The sequence below is a fragment of the Amphiura filiformis genome, chromosome 1, assembly GCF_039555335.1.
Source record: "Amphiura filiformis chromosome 1, Afil_fr2py, whole genome shotgun sequence".
NCBI lineage: Eukaryota > Metazoa > Echinodermata > Ophiuroidea > Amphilepidida > Amphiuridae > Amphiura > Amphiura filiformis.
The window spans coordinates 10,326,131-10,339,345 of NC_092628.1; the positions used below are offsets into that span (position 1 = coordinate 10,326,131).

General features: G+C 35.6%; 1 protein-coding gene across 1 annotated transcript; it reads right to left on the bottom strand.

The window, feature by feature from the left end:
• Nucleotides 1-1,231: 1,231 nt before the first annotated feature.
• On the bottom strand, nucleotides 1,232-11,634 carry LOC140150742 (2-Hydroxyacid oxidase 1-like). The gene is made up of 8 exons (XM_072172878.1): nucleotides 11,442-11,634; nucleotides 10,315-10,466; nucleotides 6,772-7,027; nucleotides 6,204-6,358; nucleotides 4,158-4,249; nucleotides 3,791-3,952; nucleotides 3,167-3,236; nucleotides 1,232-2,211 (listed from the first exon to the last, which is right to left on the bottom strand). The coding sequence occupies exons 1-8, from the start codon at nucleotides 11,576-11,578 to the stop codon at nucleotides 2,141-2,143; spliced, it is 1,095 nt and encodes a 364-aa protein (XP_072028979.1). The 5' UTR covers nucleotides 11,579-11,634; the 3' UTR covers nucleotides 1,232-2,140.
• Nucleotides 11,635-13,215: the final 1,581 nt, after the last annotated feature.

The following is a 13,215-nucleotide window of genomic DNA, read 5'->3' on the forward strand; positions in this document are numbered from 1 at the left end:
CTTCGAATATAAAACTATGAACCGGAGAAAGATTATATTTCTACAATTCACAGCGTTGCCCGACTGTTAACAAGTATTGCCCGTTGACCAACCCAACAAACACAAAAACGTTTTAAAAACGTTTTAAATAAGTTATATTTTGGCTTTTGGTTTAGGTAAAAACGTTTTAATAACATTAAAATGTCGGGTTATATAAAGGTCATGATTACGTTTTAAAACGTTTTGTATGAAAACACACTACAACAGTATTTTTAAATGTTTTCAAAAAATGTTATTGTAAACTATTTTTGCAAACATTTTTGCCAAATATTGTGTCAATACTTATATAACATTATGTTAAAAATATTTGAACCCAGCAAACACGGAAATGTTCTTAAAATGTTTTTTCAAAACCTTTTCATAACATTTAAATGTCAGGTTATATAAAGGTCATGAAAACGTTTTTAAAACGTTATTGAAAATATTTCGGAAACATTTTTCGCAAAATATTTTTTCAACCCCAAAATTACATTCTGTTTAGAATGTTTTGTATCAAGTTTTCAAAAATGTTTTTGGAATGTTATTAAAACGTTTTTATACCCTTAATATATATAACCCGACATTTAAACGTTTTCTGTAAAACATTTTTGTTTGCTGAGCAGTAGATTATCAAAAAATGTTTTTAAAGGTTATGACAACGTTTTATACTCTTAATATACCCGTTATATAACCCGACATTTAAACATTTTCTGACAACCTTTTATAACCTTTTGTGAATGATGTCGAAAACGTTTTGTGTTTGCTGGGAAGGTAAGCTAAATTTAGAGAATTTCTTTAACGAAGTTAATAAAATCATAATAGGTAAACTCCATTGAACTATTGTCAAGATTTAATGTCTATATAAATGGGTCTAAATAGAAGCAGTGGCGTAACCAGTGGGGGGCAGGGGGGGCAAGCTTCCCCGGACACAAAAGTTGGAGAGCAAAAATTGGGAAGGGTAAAAGGGCGGAAGGAGAGAAAAAGAGGGAAGAAATAAGAGGGAAGAGAAAAGGGAAAGAAGAGAAAAAAGAGGGAAGAAAAAGGAAAGAAGAGACAAAAAGGGAGAAGAGAAAAAAAGGGAAAGAAAGAGGGAAGAGGGAAGAGAAAGGGGAAAGACGAAAAGAAAAAAGACAGAAGAAAAAAGGGAAAGGGAGAAGAGAAAAGGTTAAAAAATTGAGTATAATCATGATAATATTGTTGTGTAATCAGCAGATAGAATTGGAACATCGTTGATGTATTTATTATCGTTTATGATATAAATAATAGGGGTCCAAGAATTGACCCTTGTGGCACACCTCAACTTGTATTTAAAAACCTTAAACAGGAAGCCCCGCTTGGTCAGTTCTCCACAGAAGAACTGACAATACACCTGTTACTTCGATGACAGACAGAACAGAATTTACATGGATAAATTTTAACCTTGATTAATTCCCCAAGGAACATGACCCAAAAGTGGGGTTACACTTGAACATTAAAAAGTTAATAACATTACTCATTAACAATTTTTCCAAATGTTGGGGTAATATCATCATCGTAAGAACAACTTGCTGTTGTTTCTTGTTAGGATTTCATTTTAAACGTCAATCCACTTGTTGAAAGTGGTCCACTATTGTTTTACAAAATGTTAATTAGAAAAGATTTAGAGTTGGAGTTACTTAGAAGGGTAAATGTAAATTCGTTTTATTAACTAGTCATTATTTTTAATTACCAGCAGTTCGATGGAAATACACACCAGGTTCACTAGGGTTAAACAATGTTAATCAGAATGCAAAAACGAATACAAACTCTGCAAAATTGCATAAAATGCACGCAGCTGTCTACAATTTCATGAAATTGCAATCTCTGTAAAATTTAATTATCAGAAAAAAATGTTTAGATTTACTTAGAAGGGTAGGTTTTCATTTAAAATGTCAATCCATTCAATTAAATCGTCGGGTTTTTGAACAACCCGATGAAAGTACACAGCTGGTTTACTGATATCAAGCAGTATTAGGTGTAAACAGGTGGTGGCACAGTTGATTACAGAAATCCTCACTTCACACCATGTAAACTATGATATTTTAACCTCTTGTATTTCTATCATTATGTTGCTGATTCAAGAAGAATTAAAGAAGATTAAATGCTATAAGTTCGAAGAGAATATCTGTCTTCTTTCTACCAATTCTGGTGTTATTTCCTTCAATGTCTTACAACCTGTATAAAAAATAAGATAAAACAAGCAACCAAAAACAATTATGTATAAATTCAGATCAAGTTTGATACTAGTTTGTCAAACATCTAATGTGAAATGCGACTTTGTGTTTGCAATGTCCTCGGAATTTTCCAGCCGAATATTTTTACTCAAAGATATAAATATCTTTTGAGCAGTAAAATGGGATTTTGAAAGTGTGGTATCAGGACATGCAGGTCGTCAACTGCAGTTGGTGCACAAAAAAGATGACCACAATTTCAGGTTTGAACCGTAAATAAACATTATGTCCACATTACATTTAGATTATCATGAAACGATCTTGTTCGAACTTTCTTGTCACCAGTGGTCAATGTATTAAATTAAGTTATTCCTTTCAAAAATGTCCCACTTGATTGAAAATCGTATAAATCTCATTTTGACCGCTCCAAAATTACAACATACGGCAACACTGCTTGTCATCACCATCTTTGAAAATGCATTTTGGGTTTGGGAAATGTTTTCTAATTTTTGTTATCATTTTGTTATGCCATTAGTTTCGAATAACCAGTTTAACCTAAATCAATGTAATTATAGACAGTTGATTTGCATAAAATTAACACTCCACTGTTAATTTAATGGGGTATTGTGGCAGTCCAATTGGGAAATGGTTATTTGTTTTTGTTTTCTGGAGCCCAAAATTACACTAAAATTTGACAAATCGGAAAAAATCTGAAGATTTTTTGCAAACATATTTTCTAAACATTTTCAGCCAAAATTAATCAATTTTGGTTAAAACGGCTGATTTTACACGATTTTAGCAAAATTTAAAAAATAAAACTCTAAAACGCAAACAGTCGCCTTATGATTGTTTTTTCATAAACTGTTTATGTTATACATTTTATTATGTAATAATCTTTAAATTAAAAACAATGCTTGGATATAGTTTGTAACTGTGACAATTATCCATTGTGTTCTTACCTGAGAGTGCCATAGCAATATCAAATTCATCTCGAAGTATTTGAAGAACTTTCTTCACTCCAGCTTCCCCCTGGTAAAAATAACAAGATACTCACATATTAGTTCCACGCAAGTACCCAATTGAACTTTGCAATCTGTAACATAATTAACACCTTTCCTCTCCATGTATAATTGCTCACTAACAGCCAAATGCCTTCCTCACCTTATGGGGGTACTACACCCCTAGCCAATTTTGTGCCTATTTTTGCCTTTTTCTCAAAAATTATAGCGCATTGGTGACAAGTAAGATATGTACATTATACTGGCAAGGACTACAACTACTGCACTAAAAATTCAGCAACTCAAGGCAAGTAGTTATTGATTTATTGATCAAATATTGGTTTCCCTCATTTTTGACTGTAACTCCACAACTGTTGTCTGTGCTGAAATAAAATTACCAGTGCAGTAAGTGTAGTCCTTGCCCCTATAATATACATATCTTACTTGTCACCTATGTGCTATAATTTTTGAGAAAAATGCAAAAATAGGCACAAAATTGGGCAGGGGTGTAGTACCCCCTTAACCATGCCTTAATCATCAATATTCAAGATCCCCGCAACAAATGATAGAAAATATCATACTCACATCGGCTGCCAGACCCCACAGCACAGGTCTGCCAACAAATACCGCTGTAGCCCCTAGAGCGAGAGCTTTCAAGACATCGGTGCCCTTCCGGATTCCTCCATCAAGGTAGACTTCAATATCTGATCCATGAACTGCCTGGACTATTTCTGGCAGGGCATCAATCTGAAATGTTGCATCATCACAAAGCAGTGCAAATTGAAGTTTGTCATTTAATACATGGTTGATTCTGTTATCTTATGTGTTGATATATTGCTTTTACAGGACTGGTACTGGCCGGCTTTTTGTTGTTTACTTTTTCTTTTTATGTTATAAAAATCACAGTACAGAACAAACTTTCTGCCTGATTCCGACTAAACCATGCACGTACCGTGGCAAGGACTCCATCAAGTAAACGACCTCCATGATTAGACACAATAATGGCATCTGCCTTGTGTAAAACGGCATTATGAGCATCTTCAGCTGGAAAAGAAATATTCAATCATTGTCAAACAATTGGACAAGATAATTGCTATGCTTCCTAGAACCTCTTAAAAAACAATTGAAAACTATTGCTACCTTGCAAACAAGCATCAGGGACATGTAATATTCGTTGGCCGTATCACATACTGACGTATTCGACATTTTTAACATTTTAAAGAAAATTGGTATTAGTTTGTTATGTTCTACTCTATATATTCACCAAAAACTCAAAGCTGCTTAATTAGTAAGGTATTTATTGATTTAATTATGTCGTATTTACAAAACCTTGAAATGTCTGCATCACATAACGACGTATTTGCCGATCACCTATACTGCGCAAGCCCAGTATATCGTATCTGCAATTTGAAGAATTTGCCGTTTCACATACTGACGTATTTGCGCTACGTATTTGCGCGACTCTGTCATTGCACGGCAAAATTGCTGTTTTGTCCTTTTCACATACTGACGTATTTGCGCAACTGTATCACATACTGACGTATTTGCGCAACGTATTTGACATTTGAATGGCGAAATTGACATTAGTCCTTTTCACATTTTATTTATTATTGATTTTTTGCAGAATAAGTTATTCTCTGATAGTGATAAGTGAATTATATTGAAAATGTGGTATATTTACATTACTGTTAACCTGGTTTTAATCGACAATAATATTTTAATCAAGATTATGCAGCAAATGAAAATCGCTAGATTTTCAAGTTCGATTTTCTCGAAATGCGTATTTTGCAAATACGTCAGTATGTGATACGACCGATCAATGTAAAGCTTGTTTTGAGGGCAGAGTTGCCTATCCAATATCTGAAAAGGTGAAAATCCCAACATTTGTGGTGGATGGTCACAATTTCATGTTGTACAATCAATCAAGCGTTCAGATTGGTCATGTAAGTAACATTCAAAATGATGTCATACGTACAAGTGCCACATACATCTACTAAGGGGTGCAACAATTATGTGTACCCCGGGGTGGTGAATTATAGGGGGGGGGGCAAATATTTTAGGGGCAAATATTTTAGGGGCAAGCATTTTTGGCAGGTCGAAATGGGGGACAAGCGATTTTTGGCAGGCAGAAAGGGGGGCAAGCGATTTTTGGCACAGAGGCTCTAAACTGGGCTCAAAAAGAAACTTTTTTCACAAGGTCATATCTTAAAATCCTGTCCATAAAAATGAACCAAAATTGCACACAGGATTACTTCAATACGCTACTCTAAACAATGTTCAGAAACCAAACAGTTGTCCAGCTGACACAACAGCAAATTGCACTGACATGAAACAGCTTCCTGGACCACATTCACAGCCCAATGATTGGCACCCAACACAAGAAATCTGTGAGTAAGTGGAATAGTGTGGAACAAATCATGTTTCTTGAAGAAATTGTGTGAAAAGCAGAAGCAGCCCCGTTCCACACTATTCCACTTACTCTTTGGAAATAATCACATGTGTAAGTATCTTGGACGCATTCGCACATATTTCTTTTGCTGGGTGCCAGTTATTCGCATGTGAATGTGCTCCAGGACACTTTTCCGTGTCAGTGCATTTTGCTGTTGTGTCAGTTGGACAACTGCTTGGTTACTGACATGTGTTTAGAGTAGAGTATTGAAGTAATCCTGTGTGTAATTTTGGTTCATTTTTATGGATAGGATTTCAAGATATGACCTTGTGAACAATGATAAGTTTCTTTTTGAGCCCAGTTTATAATACGCCCTAAAAAGATGCAGGAAAACGTTAGGAACACGTTCAAATATGCAAAATATCCTGATCGCTGCACTCGTATGATTGAATCGATTATCGCACCACCCCTAATAAATCTGTCATGCCAAAACTAGACTGAATCAACCCATTTTGCTTGATTGTAACATTTTTGGGTGAAACTTCGGGATGAACGTAAAGAAGCGTACAATATTGAAATATGAACCACTTCACAAATCCAAGCACTTACCTGTCATTATTCCTTTGAGAATGATTGGTAATGAGGTGACGGACTTGATCCAGTCGATATCGCGCCAAGTCAAAGTTTCGTCTTTCATTTTCGTTATTGTCGACTCATATCTTAGTTCTTCGTCTGAATATCCACAACCAACAAAGTTTTCAAATCTTGATACAGGTATAATGAGAATAGTGCTTTGAAAGGTTATACATGTATATTAAAATCGCCACAAAATTGAGTATACTGACAATTAGCAAACAATAGTTTTGCTACAAAAGGGAACTGAAGATTTTTTTCGCCGAATCTATGGAATTATAGATATTTGTAGAAAATAAAAGTTCTTCAGAGCTTAAGAGCAGCGATAATCATTTAACCCCGAGTGATTAATCAAAATATACACCTTTTTGTGACTCAATTTACAATTAAACATAGTTTAGATTAGCAAAATTTACCCAAAACATCAAGTATGCACAGAAGATACCATTTCCTTGATTTTAGCTAAATCATTAACAGATTAGGCAATAAACAATTATAAGATAATACATTTTGATCTATTTACAATTCATAAGGCTATACTTACTTATATGGGCGTGGAAGTCCTGTTTTGTTCCTTATTAAGGGGTATTTCTTGCCAAACACAACGCTATCAACAGTCACAACTATACCCTTGCACCCAGCCTTTTCAGCCCTTCGGATTAGATGTTGTAGCAGACTTCTATCTTTTAAAATTGATATTTGGAACCATTTGAGACCATGAGGTGAAGCGACGGCTATATCTTCAAGACGCTTTGTTGACCAACTGCCCACGACCATCCCAGTTTGCATAGATGATGCCGCTATAAAGACCAAAGTAGCACTAAAAATTAAAGGCCCATTCAGTGATTGGCTCATCCGGATGATCCTAAAAATCATCAAAATTCAGATTTTGGTACCTTTGTCATTGTCATGATGTGCTAACATAGCCTGTGAGTGGTTCAGCCAAAAGCCACGTATTAAAGACAAAATAAGACATTTTACACGAATCTGTAATTTAGATACTGACAGTATCTAAATTAGCTATCTGTATTTGAATGGGGCTTAAACTTCGTCAGTACTGCTGTTTTCTTCGTTTTTGCCAAATTTGTCATTTAAAAATACCAAATGACAATTTGAATGACTTATCCTTCACTTTTAAGCTATTTATAAACAATTTTAATTTCTTTTACACTTGAGCTGGGATCACTGAATGGGTCTTTAATGAATATAAACATGTACATAGGAAGCATCCAGTTGGTGCTTCCTTCTCCAGGTATATTATATGGCTCCAGACTAATTCACAATACATCAACGTTCCTGTATAAGTAAGTTCAAAGTGCTTTCAGCTGGAATTCTCCTTAATAATAATAATAATAATAATAATAATAATAATAATAAAACAGCATTTATATAGCGCATTGTGAATCTCAGATTCCTCAATGTGCTTTACAGATTTAAAAACTACCAAACTTAATTTACAATATATGATTTTAACTTACGAATTATACAAACAATACTATGTATAAAAATAGCAGACCAGCTGCAAGCAAACAACTTGCAAGAGTAACACTAACACCAGTGAGAGGCCCACCGACAAAATCCCCAAGGGGGACTGTCGCGTCGGTGCACCTCACACCGGCATCATCAATACATCAATATACAGCAAGATAATAAAAATTACACTAATAATCTCATATAACAAAAAAGCACACTGAAACCGAATGCAAAGGTACACAACCATCTCCATCCAAAGATGGAGATGCCAGTGTAGAGTGCGTGAGAGACTCATCGATGTAAACACATCCACGAGCCTCCCACACAGTACACACACACAAACAAAATTATACTCAACAGCAGAAATACATGGCATAACAAATCTAAACTCAAGCAAAAACAAAACCTACTCCATCCAAAGGATGATGGGCGGGGATGTCTATGTAAGAAGCATGAGAGACCCACCGATGTAGCATAAGAGCCAATCCGTGGGCCTCCCATGCCCCTTGAACATAATCAATGCAAAACCAACTGACACCAATGTAATATTATGACCACACTAAAAAAAACCCATCATTCCTGGTGTGTAAGAGACTCATCGATGCAAACATCCATGAGCCTCCCACACACCAAATAACAATAACCACATCAATAAATATGACACCAATGTAATAATAGACATGCAGTGATATCGATCATGAGAGGTCATATTCTTTAAGAAATACAATAATGCATGCAAAGGTAGTTCTTTCTATTCAGCTTCTTCTAGTGCTATCGGAGGTATCTGCTTCCTCCGCAGCCCTAACATATAGGTTTTACTTCATTCACAGTGTTATCAGATAATCAGAGGTTCTACTTCATTCACATAATTGCTATCAGAGGTAGTTCTACTTCATCCACAGTGCTGTCAGAGGTATAGTTCTATTTAATCTAACGTGCATCAGATGTAGTTTTATTTCACCTGCAATGCTACCAGAGGCACTTCATTCGTAGTGCTATCAGAAGTAGTTTTACTTCATACATGCTATCAGAGGTAGATCTGCTTCCTCGCAGTGCTGCTATCAGAGGTTCTACTTCATCCACAGTGCTACCGGTGGTAGCTCTAATTCTATCAAAGGTAGTTCTATTTCATCCACAGTTCCATCAGAGGTGGATCTACTTTATCCACAGTGCTGTCAGAGGTAGTTCTACTTCATCCACGGTGCTATTAGACATGTTAGAGGAATTTCTATTTCATCCATAGTGCCATCAGAGGCAGTACTATTTCTCCACAGTGCTATCAGCGATATGCCGCTACTTATTCCACATTGCATCCAAAAGTAGTTCTACATTATACACAGTGCTATCATCCGCACTGATATCAGAGGTAATGCTTTTTCATCTACAGTATACCGGTAGCTCTACTTCACCCACATTGCTATCAGAGATAGTTCTACTCCATCCACAGTGCTATCAAAGGTAGTTCTGTTTCATCCACAGTGCTACAGAGTTAGTCCTGCTTCATCCACAGTGCTATATAGGTAGATTTATTTACTTCATCCACTCAGAGATAATGCTATTTCAATCACTTCGCCATCTGAGATAGTTCTATATACTTCATCCAGTCATGCCAGTATAGCTCTACTTCATCCACTGTGCTATCACAGGTAGTTTTATCTCACCCACAGTGCAATTAGAGGTAGTTCTATTTCACTCACAGTGCTATTGGACGACGTTGTCTACTTCATCCACGGTGCTATCAGAGGTAGTTCTACTGAATATCCACAGTGTTATCAGAGATAATTCTACTTCATCCACAGTATTATCAGAGGTAGTATTACCGAATATCCACAGTGCTATCACTATCACAGGTAGTTCTAATCCATCCGCAGTGCTACCAGAGTTAGTCCATCTTCTGCACAGCACTCTACTTCATCAACAGTGCTATCGGAGGTAGCTTTACTTTATCAACAGTGCTATCAGAAGTAGTTCTACGTCATCAACAATACTATTAGAGATATTTCTACTTCATCAACAGTGTTATCGGTGGTAGTTCTACTTCATCAACAGTGCTATCAGAGGTAGTTCAACTTTATTCACAGTGCTATCACAGAAATTCTGTATGATAATTCTGCTTTATCCACAGTGCTATTAGAGGTATAGTACTACTTCATCCACAGTGCTATCAGATGTAATTCTACTTCATCCACAGTATTATCAGAGGTATTCTACTGCTATCAGAGGTAGTTCATCTTCTGCACATCAGAGGTATAGTTCTACTCCATCCACAGTGCTATCAGATGTAATTCTACTTCATCCACAGTATTATCAGAGGTGGTTCTACTGCTATCAGAGGTAGTTCATCTTCTGCACATCAGAGGTATAGTTCTACTTCATCTGCAGTGCTGTCAGAGGTAGTTTTCATTTTCATGCACAGACTGTGCAATATTAGATGAAGTTCTCCGTGAGTGATAGTTCTACTTCTAAATCTACCATGTATGTTCTAAATCTGCTAATGGGGCGCTTGCATCAGGACGTGTGTCGAATGTTATAACAATAATAATAAATAAGTACTTCTAATAAATAATAGCAACTAAAAAAACAATGTTCAAATTTAGCTTTAATATATAAATACCTTTAGCTGTAGCAATCTCGCCATCAGGATGTGCTAAGCAGTGTTTAGCAGTCGGTGAAATAGCAATAGGAAATGATATTCGTTGTCCTAAAATAGTGGTAGACAGATCACGCTTAGAAACATCTCTCATCAACCTGGGTAATAGCCTCAACCTGCATGATGACATGAAAAACATTATTAAAAACGTTATAATTAGAAGTGATAGTAGATACTACTCCCAATTTTCTATGATTACTAATTTCTAGGATTAAATTAAAAAATACTCTTCTGATCAAACATAGCTTGAATGCTTAATTCAAATCTTAACAATTAACTTTTTGGGGGGTCGTTATGTTTTTATCAAAAAAAGCAAAAATAAACAAAAAGATAATCACAGAAATCACAACTACAGCTGCAAAAAATATAGATATACATATAAGGTACTGCATACAATATGCCCAGAGCATAAGGTTAAAAGAGTATGAATAAAGAAATACAGTCAATATACTGACAAAATGGCAAAACACTATTACATTGTACATCAAATGGCAAAGCACCACTTTTTAAGATGATTACTTAATTCACCCTTTTTATAAGCAATATCATATTCCATTCTTCGTTTCATCAAAATAAAGTTTTTCAAAGCAGCAAAATTTGTGTTCACTTCCTGAAATCTACAGCTGTATGTAGTATTTACTGCATAATATTAAAAATGAAAGTAAATTATCATTGGCAATACCAAACATAAGATGAAGTTTGTCATTTACCAGGTTAAATAAATCATTCCAGATCATTTGAACTTAATCGCATTCACAAAAACATGAACCACAGTTTCGGGAAATTTGTCACAAAAGAAACAAAGCGGAGAAACTTTCCTACAATACAAGGAACCTGTACTATTGGTTCTTGTAGTGTCAATAATGAAAATATTTTCTAAGGCAGACCCCGGAGGCATAAGTAATTATTGCAGTATCGATGTACCAATATTGTTACTTGCCCGTCAACTTGAGCGTTGATCTAGGCCTACTGTAACATGTTAGTAATAGTAGCTAGATCAAGAGCAACTCAAGTCATTATTATATAATCAGTTATTGTTATGTCAAAATAACTTATACCACCAGTTTGCAAAATAAACTAAAATAACAAACCTTTTGAAAGCATCTTTGTTGTCTTCAAGAGTTTGTTGTTCTTGTGCACCACAACTAAAATATTCAAAGGCATATTTTGGCAAATGTGTCCTTGCATATGCCTCAAAATCTTCCACACAGACTAGTAACGCTGCCATGACTTACTGGTATGGTTTCTATAATATTGTACGTTGTTTTTTATGTAGTTTGCTTCAGCGCACAAGCCACACGGTCATTTTATTATTAACGAATCAATGAACAATGACCTTGAACTTCAGTTATTTTCTACATTATAATCTATAATAAATTACCGAGTTTGGCGAATTAGCAAGGCTAAAAACTTTTACGGTTTGCATTATTTTGGAAAACGGACGTTTGTGATGCGAAGAACAAGGTCGTGCGAACTTCAATAAAATGTCGAATTTTGTTTTTGTTTACGTTCAGGGGGTCAAATTAAGTTGATTAGGTTCAAAAGCACTGAAAGTGCCTTTCGGACTAAAATAAGGTTGTCATATTTTTCATTCGCATACTACTTTTTTGTCTCATACTCCGGTCACTGCATCAACTATTACATCACACAGGAGAAATTCACAAGTAATTAACATGTTGTTTATTCAACTAATTTGTCAACATTAGCATGTATTCAGTGTTCAAAGGGTGACTGTTTTTATGGAGAACCTATTGTCAACAGTAGAGTGTTTGTTTATTGAATTAGTTCAAGTGTTTGATGCTTTTGTGTTGAAGGACAATTAGTCAGTGTCGCCAAACCCATGCCCGTACGCAGGATTTCATTTGAGGGGGGTGCTGATTTTGAAAACGTGGACCTTTTTCCAAGGGGGGGGCGATTTTGTGAAAAGTGGACCAAATTTGGACCTTTTTGTCCAAAAAGCGTAAAAATCCATTTTTTGCTCGCTACGCTCGCAAATTCTGAAATGTTGGGACTTTTGTACACTTTTCCAGATTTGGGGGTGCACCCCCGCACCCCCCCCCCTGCGTACGGGCCTGGCCAAACCCGTGATGTGGTAGCCCAAATGGGTGACTTTTGAAGATTTTCTCGAAGACTTTCGACAATTTCTGTTGGGTGACTTTTCAGCAATGCAGGGGCAAGTCTGGTAAGACTAAGCATTTGGATGTCTTGAAGGCCTACAGTTATTCAAGTAAGGGACTGTGCAATTCTTAATTATGAACCCTGCTCAGACCCTGGGAGAGGGTTTGTCTGATATTGGGTCCCTCATACAGAAGTAGCTGACAGGTAATCTGTGTCTGTGCTAAATAGTTAGGCCCATGTTGAACGTAAGTGGCCTACAAAATTGTAAATTTATTTTGAATGTTCATTTGAAGATATTCCTAACAGTTAGCAGTAACCTTGCCAATCTAATAACATTGGACCACTATAATAGTTATAACAATTTTTTGGTTATCTTTAAAAAAAATAATTATAAATCTCTTTAACCTCCCACATGCTAAGAAGAAAATGATAAGAAACATGATAAATATAAAAGATTTGTTTTGTTCCGAAAGGAGCTAAATACAATGGCAGCCATTTTTTAAAAAACTTTGCATTGGAGAGTTTTTAGGGGCAAAATAAGCTAGAATTGCACACATATGCATTTCAATCGTTAAATGTCAGCTTTTGGATTTAGTGTCTTTTGAAAACTCTCTTTTACTGCTGCATTTATTTTATAAACATTAGATCTGATAGAAAATTAATTGCTCTATCATGAAAAGAAGACGGTAGTTAAATAATTGTTCAACACGTTTTGCCTTGATTTCCTTGATTTGAAGACTCTCAACT